General features: G+C 38.0%; 1 protein-coding gene across 2 annotated transcripts in view; it reads right to left on the reverse strand.

The window, feature by feature from the left end:
• The window catches only part of LOC137258006 (Bardet-Biedl syndrome 4 protein-like), a 37,290-nt gene extending 24,805 nt beyond the window's left edge, over positions 1 to 12,485 (reverse strand). Inside the window, exons 1-6 of one of the 2 annotated variants that reach the window (XM_067795539.1) lie at positions 12,406 to 12,466; positions 11,881 to 11,977; positions 6,974 to 7,117; positions 5,555 to 5,666; positions 4,981 to 5,053; positions 987 to 1,010 (exon numbers count right to left, since the gene is read on the reverse strand). In XM_067795539.1, coding sequence (XP_067651640.1) covers positions 987 to 1,010; positions 4,981 to 5,053; positions 5,555 to 5,666; positions 6,974 to 7,117; positions 11,881 to 11,977; positions 12,406 to 12,465 — 510 coding nt within the window. In that variant the 5' untranslated portion in view covers position 12,466. Of the gene's footprint in view, positions 1 to 986; positions 1,011 to 4,980; positions 5,054 to 5,554; positions 5,667 to 6,973; positions 7,118 to 11,880; positions 11,978 to 12,405 lie in introns of both variants that reach the window. The other variant, XM_067795540.1, reaches the window with a different exon arrangement.
• Between the last annotated feature and the right edge of the window lie 9,190 nt (positions 12,486 to 21,675).

The following is a 21,675-nucleotide window of genomic DNA, read 5'->3' on the forward strand; positions in this document are numbered from 1 at the left end:
TGATGAGCATGAGAGGGAGATGGGGACCTTATTGATGGGTCTTGAGGGGGGAGGGGCTTCCGTACAAAAATAGAATGAGTCTGCTGGAAATATGCAATTTCTAGCCAGATAATACTTAACTCAAATGACAATATTCAAATTTACTAAAATTCTTTCAAACATTCTAAATTTATATACATCTTTGTATTTTCTAAAAATAAGAGTTTCTTACAGACAAATCAGAGAGTTGATTTTGTGTTTGAAAATTGGAGTAACTCCGCCAAAATCAGAATGGTTGGCATCTCTGTTACAGTTACGTGATTAAAACAGGATTGGCATTGTACACAGGTTTTGAAACACTTTATCACTTGGATGCAACTAAAGATGTGGAAAAGCTGGGTAAGTTCTTTCATGTGATGTTAAGTGGAACAGTGCCATAAAGCTTTCAAAATCAAATTGTCAGCTGTCTCATCTCATAACCTAACACTGACAAAGTATATTGTGAGAATGCCATAATCCTTCAGACAGTTTTATTTATTACTCACCTATTGAAGACAACACAGTTTAATAATTTTATAATGTTACTGCACAGTATCTAATAACATTGCGTGATGGCATACGCATGACATCAAAGTGGTTTACAGTTAAGAGGTGACAATGCCTCTGTCACAATAATATAAGGCCTTGCTTGACTCATGGTAACCTGAGAGTCATCACATTCGTTCAATGTTAGGAAAGAAGTTCTTTGATCGATACTATTTTGCGAACGTTGGGTGAGTAATAAATAAAGTTTTAGATTCCAAAGTATTACACAGGACATCGTTTAGTAAGCTCTATACATCTGTCTCCCTGTTGTGTTACATTGCTTGCACGACAATCACAGAAATACTGAAAACATCATGTTAATACACTTATTAGCAGATTACATAGATATTATTCTATCCTTGGAAAATTTCATAAAACATACAAACAATTCATTGAATCAAACATTTTTGGAAATATCTTACCATTTTCGCAAAACCCTTTTCTCCCTGTAGACAACCACGACAACCATTTTAACAGTGGCGAACGCCCATGCAAGTCAAATATCAGGTGTGTTGGGGGGAAAAGGACTTTTATTAGCATTTAATTATCAATTCATTATCATCCACAATAAGCATGTTGAACATATCATTCTTATAGATGAAATTGAGCAATAAATATGAATCGATTTAAACATTACATGTCTCTATCCATCACACATTTTCTAAAAGTTATTAATATAATGTGATGTTCTTATGGTAATATTACCATTAGCAAGAAAAAGTGTACATTTGCACACAGTGTAGTAGGATAGATACTGAAAAACAACATGAATCGGAAAGCAGGAGTTAAAAAATCTCATCGCCTGATGCTTGGGACAAGTCAGTTTCCAATTTGGGCAATCAAACAATGGTATCTTGCTGCTAGATAATTTCCAAAAAAGGTTTCCAGCTGCATATAAACTTGGATTTCATTTCATATCTGCTCAAAATGTAGTTATTAAATTTCACAATGATAATAAAGTAGGGTTATCTTTCTTTACTATTTGTCTTTTCGATAAACAATCCTGTAAACATTAACATCAAATACCATGTTGATTTATTCTTTTACAATATCATCATCATGACAACGTCATAAAAATCTGGGCAAGTGGAAAATTAGTCAGGACAAGTTACTTTCTTAAAGTCACTTGCCCTGTGGCAAGTGGCTTTTAAAAGAATTTTTGAACCCCTGGAAAGTACTGACATAGTTTAGAGGCTGCTGCAGTGAGGACACCAAATAACACAGGAGGTACTACACATATCAACAACAATACCATACATTGACATAGAAATACTGTATACTGTTTTTTTTGTTTGCTTGTTTAGTATAATTTGAATCAGAATTCCTAATGTTTGTTGGTTTGTTGAAATTTAAAACAGCACTCAGCAACATTCCAGCCATATGGCAGCAGTCTGTAAATAATTCAGTGATCAACAGCATCAGAATCTGTCTACGCAATTGGGATTTGATGACATGCGTCAACCAAGTCAGCGAACCAGACCAATCAATCCTGCTCGTCTCTCTTCTGACAAGCATGGACAGCTCAAAACCATTTCTGATCTAAGGGGTCAAAATGATGATAGAAACTGGCTCTGATTCTATAGTCCTTGCCAAAGTGCCCAATAGTCATGACAGTACTGAGATCACTTCGTATAACTGCACCCAGGAGAAATTTGCCATTTTTACTGGTTTTGCTATGTAACTTGTGAGTGAGTGAGTGAGTATGCTGCTTTTAGCAATATTCCAGCAATATCATGGCAGGGACATAAGAAATGGGCTTCATACATTGTACCCATGAGGGGAATCAAACCCAGGTCTTCAGGATGATAAGTAAACACTTTAACCACTAGGCTACCCTATTCCTTACATAAACAACTTGAGCTTTCCTGGTAATATTCTGGGACAACTTGAGAACTTACCTTACTAAAATAGATACAAATTATTCATACAATGTATTTAAGATATACTACTCCACTTTGAAAGAGACACTGCTCCATCTTTAAGTCTGAATTACTAGCCAATTTAAATACACATACATCTGATAATACTAATCAAAACCGGAGCAATTTGTAATCTAACTTTGTACCCTGTTTGTTGACGATCTATTAGAGTGAGTGAGTGAGTGTGCGAATCCAGTCTGGACTAGACAATCCAGTGATGAACAGCATGAGCAGCGATCTGCACAACTGGGAACCGATGACATGAGTCAACCAAGTCAGCAAGCTTGAATACTTGATCCCATTAGGCGCCTCTTACGACAAACAAAGTCGCCTTTTATAGCAAGTATGTGTTGCTAAAGACATATTCTTTCACAGGTCTGATCTATTAGAGTGAGTGTGTGAGTACAGTTTTAGGGTGCCTTTAGTAATATTCCAGCTTTATCTAGGCTTCCCCACCTTCCCTTGATTTATTAAGTTTCCAGTGAAAGAATTGATGAATTAATGAGTTCAGTTGTATTCCACATTTAGAAACATTACAGCAGTACAGAACAGCATTGAACAGCAGAAAAGGGTTTAACACATTGCACCCATGTAGAGAATCAAAAATACACCTTCAACAGAAACATGAGTAAAGAATTTAATGACCAGTTTCCAACGAATAAGGCTGCAGTGTTTTCCAACCTATAGCATGTGAAGATAGTAAGACATTGTACGTACATTGTCTGTTACTAAAAGTCCAATATTACCGGTTTACCAGTATTTACTAGTTTAGATGTGAAAACGATAACTGGTATTTTGACATGCATTCGGAAAATGTTGTAACACACAGAAGTCTTCGGATCGTTCCGGATTTTTTTGTACCGGAAGTGATGCCTCTGTTGTCAAATGGTGATCCCAGTGATGACCAGTGATCTCTAACATGTCCTGAACAGGTCAAAATGATGCTGAAAATCTCGGGACTATTTTTTTGAGAGTAGAGAAACTCGGTCACACTAGTAACCATTGTGTTGATGCTGAATTGTTTCATTTGTGCCAAATGTTACTTCAATTTTCATAATTAAAAGTTCTATTAGATCAAGGATGGGGATTTTGTTTTGTGTTTTTGCTACAAAAATGAAGCATTTTCTTGATTATAAGTAGTTCCTTGTTAAAAATAAATTCTTGCAACATATCGCAATAAGAAAATTTTCTACAATGCCGACCCCTACCTATTTCTTTAGTTTACTGTTTGTTGTTCAGTGCCAAACACAGCAATAAATATTCCAGCTATGTGATGATGGTATGTAAATTATTGTGTTCTGACCAGATAATATAGAGACATTATGAATAACAGGCTGGACATTAGAGTGAGTGAGGTAGGAATTTACATCACATTGGCAACATTGCAGCAATGTAGCAATGAGAAGAAGGTGAATAATATTATGCTGTCAACAAAGGACAGTAAAACAGTATATTCAGTATCACAGTTTAGGTATAAAACAAACCTGTTCTTTATCATAAACATTACATATTTTGGATAACTTGCAAACAAGGTCACAGACCACTAACGACTAAAGTTTGGACATCTTCTTGAGGATCATGGGGACTTACAGTGCCTCTACTTCCCTATGTGACTACATATTAGAAACATGATTATGTGCATATAGTGAGTCCGACCATGCAATTCCTTGATCATGTTTTCTACTTCTACTGACCACTATTCCATGTGGGTTAATGCAACTTGAAAACCTCAGCATTACTTCCTCTATGTTGAATGTTTCCACATCTGCACATGCTAATGTGAGGTTAAATGAGGATAGAGACAAGAGATATACAAAATAAAGCAAAGATTTATGATTATGATTTTAATAATGATTGACTGTGTTGACCAGAGACAAGAAGCATGGAGTAAGTGAAAACAGATGACAACACATCCTCTATTGTGCACGGAACTTTAACTCTGTTCCTTTAAGAGATACCCTTGACAATATGTCTTTGTTTTGTCTCTATCTATCTCTTTTATCTCCATCTCTCTATCACAAACAGTACTGGAGGTACTGGATGGACAGGTGTAGCACAAATTGGGTTCAGCTGGAATGTATGATGAGGGATGGGTACAGGGTATTTATCCTGAAGGATGAAGATATGATGTTCTGCATCATGAAGGATGAAGAGAACACTGTCCACAATGCTGACACAGGCCATGATACTGTATCCTGAGTCTTCATTATTCACCATTACAGCTATAACATCTCCATCACAGGCACTCACAGATATAATGGGTTAATATGTGACCTTCCTGCTTCATGGTTCAGTTACCTCCCTTTACATGACCAGCTTAACCATAGCCATGGTGAAAAACATAGATTTCCATAATATCTTTTCAGTAGTACATATTTGTGATTCTAAACGTGCTTGAGAGCATTTAGAAGGAGAAGACAAGTTCACAAAGACAGACAACATAATGTGATTCAGTACGACAGTGATGGAGATCATGAGGCTCTGTGCTGCTACTCACCCAGTCCCGGTTGCTGAGTCGGGCTGCCTCTGTATACACATCTATAGCGGCCTTATGACGTGCCAGCAGGAAACTGGTAATAGAAGAACAAACACTGAGCGACAGTTCCTTGAAACCTGGCCTTATACTCAACTCGTCAGGGCAAGGTGAGTAGATGCAAGAAAATAAGTCTGAGTAAGTGAGTGATTTATATTTTACTATGCTTTTAGCAATATTTCAGCAATATTACTGCAGGGAACACCAGAAATTAGCTTCACACATTATACCCACGTGGGGAATCAAAACTACTTGGCTACTCCACTGAGCCAACAGATGTTGTGGCATCAACAACTGGGTACAAGATCTATCTGCAACCTGTTGTACCAGGGACAAAGTCTGATGGGAACTAGACAGTATTGGAGACATCTATCCAGAGCTTGTAAGCACTCTGAACAAAATGTACCGGTCTGTTGGAAAATATTTGTCTGGAGTGCTGTAGGTGCCATAACTAAGGTTAAGTGCTGTTAGTATTGCTGGGGACATGAGCCTGTAAGTAATCTGGACAAACTCTCCCTTGAACGTTGTAGTTACTCACAGTGACCTTGCTACCTGCTTCAGATTGTCAGCACTTTGTGGGTTGAGTAGTGTGCATGTCTGAAACATCTCTAGGGACTCCTGTATACGGCCCTCTTGCCGCAGAATCAGGGCTGAAATTAGGAACAGGTCAATATGTTTCTTAAATATGTCACAAACCATAGAATGAAAGGTGATGATATACATTAAGTTTTATGCATCTGATCCCTGAAAAGTTAATGGATCACTACAAGAAAAAAATGATTAAGCAGCAAATCATTAATGAAAAGCAAAGCCTAGTCTGGATCAATACAGAATTTTGTCCTCAGTAGAATGACGAAGAATTGGCCAGGCAACAGTACCTTCAACAGAGTATGCTTCACATATACACATTGGACTGGGACAAGTTAATTTATGTTGGCTTGGAGCTCATACCCCTTTTACCTGACCCTGCCTGGACAAATACTGAGGGTCTCAAGACTTGAGTACAAAATGCCTGATCAGGAATTGTTTTCTAAGCCTTGTAACCATGCATCGTCAATAAGACTGTCAACAGTATATCATGTGACCTGTAATGAGTCTGGTTACCTGGTCCCATTAATGACTCACAAACCCTGAGAGTCCAAGCTACTCATATCAGCCCCCAACCTACTAAGCACACATCCATCCAGAGTACTCAAGCTACTCATCAGAGCCCCCAAACTTACTAAGGACATGCCCACTATGAGTACTCAAGTTACTCATCCCAGCCCCCAACATACACAACATGCACAAGTCCATCCGTACCCAAGCTACTCTTCCAAGACCCATAACTTACTAAGGACACACCCATCCTGAGTACACAAGTTTCTCATCCAAGCCCACCAACTTACTAGGGACATGCCTATCCCACGTACTCAAGTTACTCATCCCAGCCACCCAACGTACTAAGGGCACAACCCATCCCGAGTACTCAAGTTACTCTTACCAGCTCCAAAACCTACAAAAGGCACACCAAGCCGGCATACTCAACTTATCCATTTCAGGGCCCGAACCTCCAAAGTACCCAGGTTACCTATACCAGTCTCCTAACCTCCTGATGACACATCCCATCAGAGCACCCACGTTACCCTGCCCAACACCCAACTTACTGAAGACACACCCACCTCGGCTACCCCAAGTTATCCTGCCCAACCCATCACCATCCCCATCCCCACAACTGACCTGTACTTAAGCATGCATGAGTGCCATTCACAAGTGTTTGCCACTGAAAGCGAAGGGATCCTAGGTTGTCATCATGTTCATCGTCATGCACTGGATCTGCACTAGCCCCCATCACAAACCAAATGGGTTTGCTTATTGCCATGCACTGCCTACTTCTTGTGAACACAAATTTTTTGTGCCAGTCCAATTTATCCTTGGTTGACAAAAGGGTTTATTTTTAGGGTCTACATATACCTACCCTGCACGTACACAGCATATTCACACATGCCCCCACTTTCAGCCAGCTGTTCCTTGATGAGGGACTTGCACGTACTGAATTCCTTCCTCACATAGTGCAGGTGGATCAGCCAGTTCCGTCTCTCAAACACTGGCAGCTCTGGTGCTGTGTACAGACAAATCATTTTCAAAAGAGCACAATAATCATAATGACTTAAAATTTAACATCACATCAGCAATTGTTCAGTCATATCATGACGAGAATAAATTGGACATTAATAAACACTATGTATATATTATAAAATCTGTTGTCAAAGGACAGTAAAACAACTAGACTATCACAGACACAAGAAATAAAACTCGTACCTATCTCTAAAACTGGATTTCTAATTAATACAATACAATTAAAAATGGACTATAGATCGACAACTATTGAAGGCAGAACACCATACAAGGGACCATGGGGACTTACAGTACTTTTGCTACCTAAAACCACCCCTTCATCTGTTGGTGATTGTAGTCAATTTTAGTCAAACACATTTTAAAAAAAAATTGGTAAACTCTAAATTTACTGTGAAAGTTTTGGAACTTACATATCCTCTCAGGAGGACAAACCATAACAATGATCATTTGAGGAGGTGAGTTGGTGATTAGATGTCACGTGAATATTATCACTTGAACTGTTCACTGACAAAATGGACAGTCCATCCAGTATATATCAATCATACAGTCTTTCAGGTTTAATCATAAACTGTGATCACTATCAAGATATAACAATAAAGGTACCTCTAGACTTTCACATGTATCATATCATGTTGATAGTTGCAAAACTTCCATCACATATATTTTGGCAAAACAACAGGAATATTCAGTGACGCTCTGACTACATGCTGCTATAAATCCTAAGCTCTCCTACAGTCCGTTTGATTCCATTTGAGACCGATGAATTGCTCACTAACACAAAATCTAATAATTGCAACGAAACCAAATTTTGCACAGCCACATGAGTGAGTGAGTGAGTTAATACTTAACGTCACATTGGCAATATTTCAGCCATATCGTGACGAGAACATTTTGATACTGAAATGAAATATGTATACATTATAAAATCCTGTCGTCAAAGGACAGTAAAATCACTAGAGCATCACATTTACAATTAAAACTAGTGTGGAGAGTTAAAACAATTACCACTATTCGGACAATACAACATAAAAAACGGGCGCACAGCCACATGAAATCGACAGACAACTCTGATGATGAGTATCATAATTTGGGACACCCGAATAAAAAAGTTGTTTAACAAACGATCATCATTTTCTTGTCACCTTTTGCTATGGAATCAGACGGACTGTACAGATATACACATGGACAAAGGTTTCAAATTAAAACAAAGAGATGGGTTGATGTCATGATACTTCAAAAACGTTTATATAGGTTTCCAATAATATCACTGAGACAGCAGACATGAATGATAAAACATTTTTATTTAAGGGAGGACCTTGGGCTCCTGTTATCTTGCCAATACATGTTTGAATCTAGGGAACACTGATATATTTACTAAAAGTTTCAGGGTTATGACAAAGCCTGACTTTCCTGCCAAATTAAAAAAAACTTGTCAAGTATTAAAGTGTGTTAGTGAGTGAGTATGGTTTAACACAGCTTTTATCAATATTCAAGGTGTATCACTAGAAATGAACTGCACACATTGTACTCATGTTGGGAGTTATACATGGGTTTTCATGACTTCAGTGTAGATTAGACTACCCCACTTTACCGTCAGGTATAATAATCCTGACGAATATGTGATTCAAGTCTGAAGTCATGAGTGAGTGAGTTGAGTTTTACACCACACTCCGCAATATTTCAGCTATATGACAGTGGCCTGTAAATAATCAAGTCAATCGACAATCCAGTGATCAACAACATGAGCGTCCATCTGCACAATTGGGAACTGATGACTTGTGTCAGGGATACTCTATAACAGGGATTGGTCACTCGCTAGCTTTCCTTACCATTTGTACTAATTAACGTGTGCCTCATCATGCTCCACTGCACACGTCGACTTGGTTTGGTCTCAGCGCAAATCGGCTGCGCTTAACAGTATTTCAACCAGTTTACTGTCGGAAACTATCGGCATCTCCCGGAGTAATACTCGGTAAATTGGAGTAGGCTCCCCTGAATGTTGTCACAACAAGCTGGTTACACTTCCTGTCGCCGAATGATGCATGTGTGGATTAATGAGAGGACTTGAGAATGTGTTTACACATTGCCTTGTTCAAAGACTATCTGTTTATGTGACAATTTTGATACAGCGTTCGAAACGATCGCCAGCCCAGAGGCCCAGCGTCGGGTGTTAATGTATCAGGCCAACAGTTTCAGTTATCTGCAGGCCCATGTGATCTTCTGTCAATTAGATCTCATTTCTTTTCAACTAGCATCGTGCCCATAATTTGTATTAATGTTCAGGAATTATCATTGATCCCTCATGTTAGGATAACTTCCAGTTTCACTTCATAGTATTATATATTCAGTGCCGCATAGGAATGTCAGCAGTCTATAACTAATGTAAACTTCTCTGTGCTCCATACACTTCACTAATGGATTTTGTAGGGACTGTGAAACTCTCTACAATGAAGACTATTTTGTTTTTATTGGTTTGATTTCAACAAAATGGGTATGCAGACTTTAAAGACTGCAAGTGGCAGCAAGCCCTGATGGCCAAATGGCAAACTAAAGGTTATTATGTTATTATATGTATTTGAAATGACCTGTTACACAATTAAAATGTCTCATTATGTTTCAGTGGTTTTCTGTTTGTGTGGAATGCTTAGGCTGCATAAAAATATGTTTCTCAGGCACATTCTTTTCAAAAGTGATGAGTAAGACTTTGATTTTTAATTTTTGATAGAAAAAATGTGACGAGGGAGGAACACATTTTTATTTCTTTTTCCTTCAGGAATACAGTTTGGAAAGTTAAGCACATGTTAATGAGTTGTAGATTCAGTCACTCTCATTCTTACAGACACTCAGTCTATAATGGACAAATGGACGGTCGTGGCAAAGTCGAAATTATTTTTTTTAAGAGGGCAGTTAATGAAGATGACCAGATGTCTTCCTGCATGTGCACAATTGCATGGATACTGACAGAATGTCAACTGACACAGTCACTCCCCCCTAAAAAAACAGAAAGTTTAAAACCATCACAAAGCGTTAAAAAGTCCTTTGCAGTTTTGTCAAATATCAACAATAGTTTCAGAACTAAAACATTCAAGCATCAAAGGCATCCATGGCAGATTAGAACAGATCAGATATGTCATACCTCACACTTTCACCAGATAGAATATTCCCCTCAATACTTAGAGGTGTATTTGAAAGAAATGAATTTTAGGACGACTAAACACATTCAAACATTGGCTTGTAGTAATGAGTGATCAGATCAGATCAACGATATGTCATATTTTTCACACACATGAAATACTTGTGAATGTATACACCCTACCAATTATTTTTTTAATTAATAAAATCATCACTATTACTTCCAAACACCTCTCACCAGATGGAACTGTTTTCCCTAACAGAAATTAAAGGTGTGTGTGAAAGAAGTTTTTTGAGCAATAACTAGAAACACTCAAAAAATGCTGTGTAGTATTTCAATGGCGGATCAGAACAGATCAACGAGATTACACGTTTTTCACACACCTCAAATAAATCCTAACAATATGTTTAGATTATCAAATTATAAATATTACCTGCAAACACCTTTCGGGTCATTGTATATTCCCCTCATAAATATTTAAGGTGCATGTGAAAGAGGTTTTGGAGCAATAACTAGAAACACTCAAAGTTATACTATTTCAATGGCGGATCAGAACAGATCCGCGAGATGGCACATTTTTCAACACCTCAAAAACACCCTACCGATTTTTTTTAAATTATAAAATTAGCACTATTACTTCCAAACACCTTTCACTAGATGGTATGTTCCCCTAATGGAAATTAAAGGTGTATGTGAATGAAGTTTTTGAAGCTGAAACAAAAGCACTCAAACAACGCCGTGCAATATTTCAATGGCGGATCGGATCAGGTCGGCGAGATGGCACATATTTCACACACCTCAAGTACGTCCTAACAATTTATTTTAGATTATGAAACTATCACTATTACCAGCAAACACCTTTCGCCTGATGGTAAATTCCCCTCATAAAAATTAAAGGTGTATGTGAAAGACGGTGTTGAGCAATATCTAGACACACTTCAAACAACGGCGTGTAGTATTTCAATGGCGCATCAGATCAGATCGGCGATCTGCCACATTTTTCACACCCCCCAATTAAACCCCAACATGTTTTTAAGTCACAAAACTATCACTATTGCTTGCAGATACCTTTCAACTAAAGGTATAATTTCCTGCTAAAACATAAAGGAATGTGTGAAAGAAGCTTTTATTGACGAAACTCAGTCTATCTTCGCTGTGTACCGATAACTGAAGCCAGAGAGTTACAAGATGCCGACTTGAAACTTTACTACAAACATACTTTCTTATACTGACACTAATTACAAATATGTGACTAGAACTGAAGTAACAGAACAGGTGACTTATGTTCTACGTGTAGGATCCGAGTTGTCACAACACTCAGCGAATGTAATCAGCTGTTGAAAATGAACCGAGCTCAATCTTTAATACTAAGCTGCCGCCATATTGTCTCCACTGGTCACGTGACAAAGCGAGACATACGTTCAGCGGTTTTTCGAGGAGTTTCCACTCCCCTCTCTATATAGGCTCCCTGCTTGTGTCAACCATGTCAGAGAGCATGACCACCCGATCCTGTTAGTTGCCTCTTACGACAAGCATAGTCGCCTTTGACGACAAGAATGGGTTGCTGAAGGCCTATTCTACCATGGACCTTCACGATCTTCAACTTGTTTTACCTTTCTTAGGCCTGGGTTTTGGGGGTGCAGCTGGCAGAGAAGGAACTTTCGCTACTGGTGTTTCTGCTGCAGGCTGTGGTTCAGGTTCCACCTTTTCCTAGAACATCCCATGATATTCATGTGCGACTTAACACCATGTTACAACTACGTCACAGGATTTTCCGAATACTTATGGCGGAATGCTGTATTTCACACAAAAATATCAAGTGTTTCCTACAAAAATAGCGTTGATGCTTGCCACATCCGGGCAGAAGGCTTTTCAAATATATGAGCTGCTTACAGGAAAGTAGCTACACACACGCACATCAGTTATCATATGTGATTTATGTCCACGTCATACCTCAGTGCTCAATTCGAATTCTCTTGTTCGACCAAACTTTGTTGATCGAGAACAGGACAATTGACAAATTACACCGTGTAACGACACGATTTTTGACATTTCGCTATTCTTTGAATAGTGCCATGAAAATCATGGAAAGGGGAGGGATAGTAAATAGTTGTGACTGAAATATACAAAGAATTAACCTGCTTTTGACCGTCTGGGGCCACAGCTTCTTCGATATCGGCATTTCCCACGTCCGCCATTGCAAACTATTTACCACATACGGAGTAAATAGATACCGAACAATGATTGGTTAAAATAAAACTTGACATAAAAACAGAGCACAGAAAAACACTTTTTCACAAGGTCGAACATTTGTAAGAAAGGAGATTCGTATCCATAAGTATGGTGTGAGTTACGAAAACCATTATCTTTCACAAATATCTCCACATTCATGTGACATTGCTTGAGGAACAACGTTGCCTAGTAACCGTCCTTGGACCGCTCTGGATGATAACATCAAATATGAATAATTTTATAGTGACATTCATATGATGACCGCAAACTGCACAAAGTTTTACTTAGAGTTATTTTCCCGATTTCTTATATGTATTATATATCCACTTAACATACGAGTCGTTTTCAAAATATGTCAAGATTGTGTTCTCATGGTTGAAACGCTAACTATTTTTTATTCTTTAAATGGCATCGTATGCTATTGCTCTTTCTAAATATAACAAAACTCAGCCTTATTTGCACTTGTTTTCCCGAATTAACAGATTTACATTTCCTTCCCGTAACAACACATAGATGATGTATCATATGTTATAAAAATATTTCTAGCAATGTTGTACGACGGGCATGAAGATATATCAGCTTAGGGTAATAAGTATATCCACATGAATGTTTGAATTTGCTTGGATTCCTTTGTTGTGTGTATGCTTTTCTTAAAATGACGCATATTACTAAGTTTCCATTTTGGATTTTTCAGCAAAACCTCACCCAAGAAAATATTTTACTACATCAATGGTAATGGGTGAGTGAGTGAGTCATATCTAGAGGATAAACATCACAATATCAGATATAGGGTAAGCATCACATCGTCATAGAGAAAATAGGCATCACACTATCAGATATAGGGTAAGAATCACTTCATCAGAGAGAGGATAATCATCACAATATGTAAAGATTCATGCGAGGGTGAACATTTTTTTTACCAATTACAAAATATATAGTAATTTTCAACATCACCTCCCTCGGGATCGTGCAATCAGTAGGCACACCAAATTAATGTGACTTTAACATCCTTACGTGGAACACATTTTCGATCGATCCCAGCTCCTCCAAATCGTAGGATCACTAACCTGGTGCCTTAAATAGCTCGCCCATCACGCCCGCAGGATATTTAGCGAAATGAAGTGAGTGAGTGACTTAATATTTACCGTCTCATCGGCAATATTGCAGCCATATCGTGACGAGAGTAATTCATTGAAAATAATGAAAATATCCAGAAGAGTAAAACCTGTCCATAATGGACAGTAAAAACACTGTACATCACAGACATGAACGTAAAACTAGCACGCAAAACTATAACACTGCACTCAGAGAAGAAATCACAATTTAAAACACGGGCTATAGGTCACCAACAATTGAAGGTATATCACCATACTAGGGACCATAGGGACTTACATTACTTTTGTTACCTGCATTGAGCCTAGCTGGATTTACACTATCCCCTCAGCTGCTGGCGACTGTAAGACAAAACTATATGCTAACAAATATGCTACGTTTAATTTTTACTTTGAAAGTTCTGAGACGTACGTACCTTCTCAGGGGCACAATAATTTTACGATACTTTCACCCCGTTTGAAGGCACAGCCACTAACAATCGCAGTCTGCTAATTTACACTACCATTAATAAAATAGCTTTTATCTATATACAAAACATATTGTTCAAAATTTATCCAACAATTCTATTTCTTTAAAATACAACAATTATTAAATGATAATTTACTTCATTAAAAAGGTCCTTAATTTTTTTGACTTTTGAAATATTTATTCCTTGTGACGGTAAAATCAATACAATTATGCAAGACATGTCATTCCCTCAGCACAAGGGACACAAAACGGAGGATCTTCGCCTTTTAGCAAAATACTCATGAGTGTATCTTGTATGACCGGTACCCAAGCGACATTGTCGCATAATGACCTCTTCAAATCTGAACTGACAATCCAAGTAAGTATAACCGATAGTTGGTTTGATTTAGTATCATTTATTGATACCTGCTTGGGTGTCCCACTTCTTTTGCATAAGATCACGGATATAAGATCTAATAACAGCTTTATAATCAGTGTGTGGAATCAGAAGTGGTGTTACGGTTTTGTTGAGCGCTGCCTTAACAGCACGATCAGCCATTGTGTTACCAGAGATTCCAACATGGCTGGGTAACCAACAGAGGACGATGTCGCAATGGCCAGTAGCAAGATCGTTGTACAATCCAATAAGGTCTAATAAAAGTGGATGTTTGCAAGAAAGATTCTGAATAGCCTGAAGGCACGAAAGAAAGTCTGAAATAATTATGTATTGTTTATATTTGGGGTGTCTATCAGTATATTTAAGAGCCGTCACTATTGCGCTTGCTTCTGCAGTAAAAATAGAGCTATTATCCGGTAATCGAGAAGATATTATTCTGGATCCAATGACGGTGGCACAAGCTACAGCGCCACCATTCTTGGACCCACCTGTAAATAAGGATTTGTAATTGCAATATGTATTTTTTAATTGATTATATGCTTGTTTATACTGTAAATCATTTGTTTCCGATTTTTAAAATGTTGTCAGTGTTAGGTCAACATCTGGTCTAACTAACTGCCAAAGAGGAGAAGAAATCAGACGGGGGTGACACCAGAAGCTCTGGAGGCTCGGGTTCGGGTGCTTGAAAAATAACAGCAGTCGTCGGTCGATGGAGAAACTGAACGTTCAACGGCCTTGCCAGGTACAGTGTAAATGTCTTGAAATAGAAATTTTTCACTAGCTCCTTTTATACATATTGTTTACTGTAAATGAATATCTAACAAAAGTGCGAATGCATGTCGACATTTTTGCAAGATTACTTCCTTATCCATAGTTGAATAATACCCTAACTCGATTGTGATTGGGATCGTTTTGGGAATGAGATATTATCTTTGCAGTGAAAATGTAAACCACAAATATATCCAGCAATGTTGCTGACAGGCTTTCAAGACTCAAGATAACTTAGAAATATAAGAATGTCATCGTAAGAAACAATGTTTGGAAATTCTTCTTCAAAGGGTGGGGTTATTGAAAGTCACATTGTTTTTGACATTTGTACCTATACAGGTGGGGATAGCCAGTCATTTTGTACATATAAGACATCTTTGACCAAATTTGGTGCATGGTTAGAGATTGTTCAAGAACAATTTGAAAATGGATATTTATTTTATTTCATATTGTATGCATCTATCTATAGAGTAAAGCATCAGTTAAAATATTCATTTGCATCTTACTTGATAAATTTCTACATTTCCAGCATGCCATAAGGGCAGTTCTGGAAAAACTAAAGAAGGCGACTGATGACGAGTTGATGTTGACCTGCAACAGGTATGTGTAACCCAAACCGTTCAATATAAAATACTTGGATGTAAGCGAAAAGAAATGGCAACAGGTTATGGCCATGTATGTATGTTGATGCGATGACTGATTTCTCTACGGAATTTGATGCAGTACACAGCCGTAGTATAATTTTTCATATTATTGTTTGTTTAAAATGTAATTGTGAAATGTGAAGCTGTTTTATTTTACTTTTGTTTACTTACACTCTCAGATGAAATGCTACAGGTTATGGCCATGTATGTATGTTGATGGGATGACAGTTCTCTCTACGGAATTTGATGCAGTACACAGCCATAGTATAATTTTTCATATTATTGTTTGTTTAAAATGTAATTGTGAAATGTGAAGCTGTTTTATTTACTTTTGTTCACTTACACTCTCAGATGAAATGCTACAAAACAACGTTATAATTATTTTGATTAGATGGGCAGTAATTACATTCATTCTGTTACTTTTGTAGCAAAGAAGACGATGAAGCCATGAAGAGAGTAGTGAGGGAGGCCAGAAGACTGTATGCAGACCGGGGTGGGGCAGTTGGTACCTGTGAAGGTATGACATCTAACAATTCAGCACAATATTTTAGAATGATGTTAGCACCAAATTTATGACCTTTCCAGTCAGTCAGGAATGAAATGACACTTCCAACATTTCTAAAGAACCACTGACTGCGGCTGCACAGAGAGCTAAAATGCACAACTGTTTCCCCTATCAACTGTTTGAAAAATTCAAAAGCCATACCTTCTTTGAGACTGATAGTATAAAGTGATAAGACTGATAGTATCGCATCTAATTTCTGATGTTTGCAATGCATCTTTGCTTTAATAATGATATGAATTTAGAGATATCTCTACACTTTGATTAGTTCATCCACTGCACAAGCCATAGCTACAGGAGGAAAAAATTTTGCTTAAAAGCCAAACACTCCATACCTTCTCCTAAATTTGAGACCCAGTTCGTGTTTAACAATTTTCGTACACTGATTTACCTTGAATAAATGACGATCTTCATTTACGTTTAATGTGTGATTTTGCGTTTGTGTTTTTGTTGTTGTTTTTTTGTTAGCTAATGTTCATAACATGTAATCAAATAATGTAAATCATATAACAGTCGCTATTTTTTCCAAATGGGAGCATTTTATATTTATTCATGTCTCCTTGCAGAAGCATTTTGGCGGGTGTGGACCAACAAGCGAGATGACCTCAGAGGACAAAGCAGTGGGAAGGCAGACGCCCACAGACTGTCTGCTAAAATCAACAAGAGGGTCAGATCTGTAAGTTAATTCTAATCAAACATAATTCTAATTCTAATATTGCACAGGTTAAAAGGTTTAATTGAAATCATATTATAAACAATCAATCAAATTTCTTGAATTGCATTGGCATTCCAAAGAAATGAACATCCAAGCTTTTAAATAGTAAAGTGCCTTTGTACAGTATTTTCTTCCACAGTTGGTTTGGGTCTGGAAATTTCACCGTGTGCACACCAAGATATCGATATTAACAGCACCATGCTTGTTAGCTGCATTGGTTTTCATTTATTATCCCTTTTCTAGTAAAACAATGTCCCTACAGTTTTTGCACAATAATGGATAATTCATAGTTGTATACAGTGTTTTCCGTAAGTCACTTATTTTATTTACTGGAAGAGAATCATTCATCAAATCTCCAACCCAAGCTAAAGAAATATGTATTTTACTCACTTGTGTCAAATTTTATAAAGTTGTTCTGTGATTAAACTTTATGTCACTTTTCAGGTCAGACGATTAGTTTTGATTTATTGACCTGGAGCAATATTGCATGATTTTCCTGTCTATGGATATTGCAAATGAATACTTGTTATTAATTGTACTGTTCTCTAAATTTCAGAAATTGGAAAGCAGGAATTGGAAAGCATTAGACAATAGACTGAGAAAGTTCTTCCTCTCTTGAGGAAAGAACTGACATAACCTGTGGTGTCAGATGACGAAGATAACAATATTAATGTACTGCTGTCAACTGGATTTTCATGGGAAAGCAAGAAACTTTCATCGTACAAGAGACAGCTGGACTGCCAGCGAATATATAAAGCCAGTGCAAGAGGCCAAAAGAACAAGAAAACATCGGCAAGACATCCCACCGACATGAAGGAATGTGCCACTGGATATTCCAAGTTGGGCAGTAAGAAGTCAAGATGAAGAAGAGCACCTGAACAACACCATTGAGTATGACTCTTGAAAGAGACTTTGGAATTATGAAAAGGATGTATATTTTTCAAAATTGAATAAATAGCACGGGATGTGTTCTTTTCTAAATGTGAATTTTGCATGTTCATATCATGAAGCTGTTTTTGGAAATATTTATGTATTTTAGTGCTTAATTAATGTATGCGTGCATAGTTGTTGAAATTTGTTGAATGATAATAAACTTTTCATGACTTGATGTTCCATTCTCTTGATGTCATCCTGAAGGTTTTACCATTATGCAACAGTATAAAATATCCGTTTTGGTACGTGTGAGACATGAAACAACCTCTTTTCCGATGGAGCGGGCAAAGGATCGGCATAAGTATGTTTCAGTTTCATGGAAACAAGGTTGGAAACTAGATTGGAAACCAGGTGGGAAACTAGGTTGGAAACTACAAAAAACTCATACATGGAAACCAGGTTGAAACCTTCAGTAAACTCGTACATGGAAACCAGGTGGATCCTGCTTGAAGGAGTAGGTGATGAATCGCACTGGAAACCACCCGGAAATGGTGCAAAATTCAGTTTCAGTTTTCACGGAAACCTAAAGTAAATTAAAAACATGGAAACCAGCTGGATCCCGCTTGGAGGAGTGGGTAATGAAACAAACTGGAAACCATCCTGAAATGGTGCAGCTTCAGCTGCATGGAAACCACAATGAACATATAGGTAACTTCCCGGAAACCAACTGGAAATGTAGGTTTCCGTGACGTTTCTTCTCAGTTTCAGTATTCCGGAAACCAGCTTATTTTTGTAGTGAGGGAGATATATTTTCTAGCTCAATTCCAGCAGCAGAGAGGAAAGGTTTCACTCATATGCCAAGAGGCGGGACAAGAGAAGACTTTTGTTTATTGTATTGAGCCTCATAAAGAGGATTATAAACACAGTTAAATGCAGGGTTGGACTTATTGGAATATAGTTTAGTGAGATACTGTAAAGCTAATTTGAGACGTCGTTGGTTAAGAGATGGCTCATCGATATCGGCCTCGACGAAGACTTAGCATTTAAAATTTTGAATATATTTAAATTATGCACCATAGGATGGCAACGGAAATAATGTTCTGCTTTTTTCCCTGCCTTCGTAGCTTGTTTGCATTCATCGCTGAACCATGGTTTTCGAATATGTGGAACTGCAGAGGACTTGAGTATACACTCATCAGCTATGGAATTCAGTCCATCAGAAAAAAAATAATAGCATCAGGAACGTCAATAAAACGTTCAGGTTTAAGTTTTGCGGCACACTGTGTTTCATATAAAGCCCAGTTAGCCTTTTTTAAAATTCTGCCTTGATGGAGGAACATCGATATCTGATGGAGTTACAGATTTTAGTATAGTAGGAAAATGGTCACTTCCACAAAGGTCATTGTGGACTGACCATTGGAATTCATTAAGTAGTTCTGAATTTGTGACTGACAAGTCGAGAGCAGAATTTGTCGCTGTACCAGGGTGTAAATATGTGTTTGAACCATCATTATACATACATAAATCATTGTCAGAACAAAGTCCTCCAACAATTTACCTTTAGCGTTTGTAGTTACACTACCCCAGAGTGGGTTGTGCCCATTTAAATCTACCATTATAATACTGGGCTTCGGGAGCTGGTGATATAGAACTTGAAGATCACTTCTGGCAAACGTCGAAGACGACGAAATATAAAGAGAGCATAGCGTAAACGCTACATGTAAAGTTATTCTCACTGCAACAGCCTGCATATTAGTAATAAGTGGAACAGGACTTTGAATAACGTTTTGTCTGACTAGAATGGATGATCCGCCAGTGGCCCTATCACCCGGACGGAAATAACAATGATATGCATTAAAATGACGAAGGTCAAATGTACCTGTTTGTTTTAAATATGTCTCTTGGAGACATCGCTGAAGGTGTAAAATCTTGGACTAATAGCTGTAATTCATGTAAGTTAGTCCTCAATCCTCTGCAGTTCCACTGTACAATTTTATTGGAATAGACTATCTTTTGGGGGGTTTACCCCGCACTCTTTTGGAGGGCGACAAGCTATGTGCCCTAGAATGGACGTCTGAAAACGTCCATGCATGTCTTCAAGAGACCTATATTTATTAAACAATTGAATTATATTTTGTGACCCTTTAGGAACTCTGCCACGATGTTGTTTTGAAGCATCAGGCTTTGGCTTAGGTTTACTTTTCACAGTTTGCTGACTATCAGCTGTCGATTAAGACTTTGAGTGTGACTGAGATGATGATGATTTGTGATCAGAAGAAGACTTGGATGTACTAGGAAGTGATTCCTCAGTCTGAGATGATAAAGCAGGGTACAAAACTGTGGAGACTCGCAATTTACCCAAGTCAAAGTAGTTTCTCAGCCTGTGGATGATTTTGTTATTTTAGAGCTAGACTCAGATGATGTTTTTGTTACAGTAGCATAACTTTCTGGAATATCAGATCTTTTTACCACTTTTTTTTTGCCTCCGAAAAAGAGATATTTTGAGTAAACTTTATTCTGTTTATCTCCATTTGCTCTTTCCAAATTAGACACTGTTTAGAAAATGAGGAATGGTCGCCTGAGCAGTGGGTGCATTTTTTAAAATCACTGTCACAATCTTCTGTTGTGTTTGTTTTCTCACCACAGTGAGCACATACAACAGACAATGTGCACGTATTTACACCATGTCCATATTTCTGGCATTTAAAACACCTGAGCGGGTTGGGGATGTAGGTATCAACTTGTATGATACATTAGCTTGCCTTCACTGATTTGGGTGCATTTGGAGATGAAACAATAAACAGGTACGTATTCGTTTTTATGGTTTCGTTGTTTCCCCGAGTTGAAAAGTGCTTGACATAGAACACACCTTGATCCTTCATTTCTGATGCTATATCAAGGTCCGACATATCGTCAAACAATTGATCCCGATCTCTAATGATACCTTTACTTGTGTTCAAGGTTTTGTGCGGAGATAACGTGACCGGAATGCTCACGAACGATTTAATGTTCATCAGGTTGGTTGATTGTTGCTTTTTCCCGCATTCAATTAACAGCGCACCCGAACGTAAACGTCCTCTAGTTTTTTTCTCATTCCCTGCAATACCTTGAATACCCTTGGATACAGCAAAGGGGTTCAACTTCAACGGTGTCTTGTCAGGAGTTTCAATCACAGTGAAACGCGACCAATACTCAATCGATGCAGACGGTCTGTGGTCAGTATCAACAGGGTCATTTTCAAGTGGACGTTTTGGGGTTTTTTGAGTGGTATTTCATAAGCCATTGTTAGTGTAATATGGTTCATCATCCGAGCTCCCCACCCACCATGGAGTATCACAAGGACAGTGCTAAAGCAAGCGGGCCTCCAGCTTGCAGCACCAAGGATACCCGGATGATATACTCCAGCAGAAAAATTAAAATATTAGTAATTCCACCAGACTGGCCCATAAGCCACCGCCTTCTGGCATAGGACTCAAGGCAAAGTTCAGAACAACATATTTCAAAATAAAAATGTTTTAGACAATAAAGCCAAGACCAAAGTTACACCAATTCCAAGTGATATGTGTGCAATGACATATATAACTATACTCCATGCACAGGGCTTCGCATGACCAGCCGACTGGTTGAACCGGGCACATTCAACCACCCGTCTAAGCG

Source organism: Haliotis asinina, chromosome 12 (genome assembly GCF_037392515.1).
Source record: "Haliotis asinina isolate JCU_RB_2024 chromosome 12, JCU_Hal_asi_v2, whole genome shotgun sequence".
NCBI classification, from domain to species: Eukaryota; Metazoa; Mollusca; class Gastropoda; order Lepetellida; family Haliotidae; genus Haliotis; species Haliotis asinina.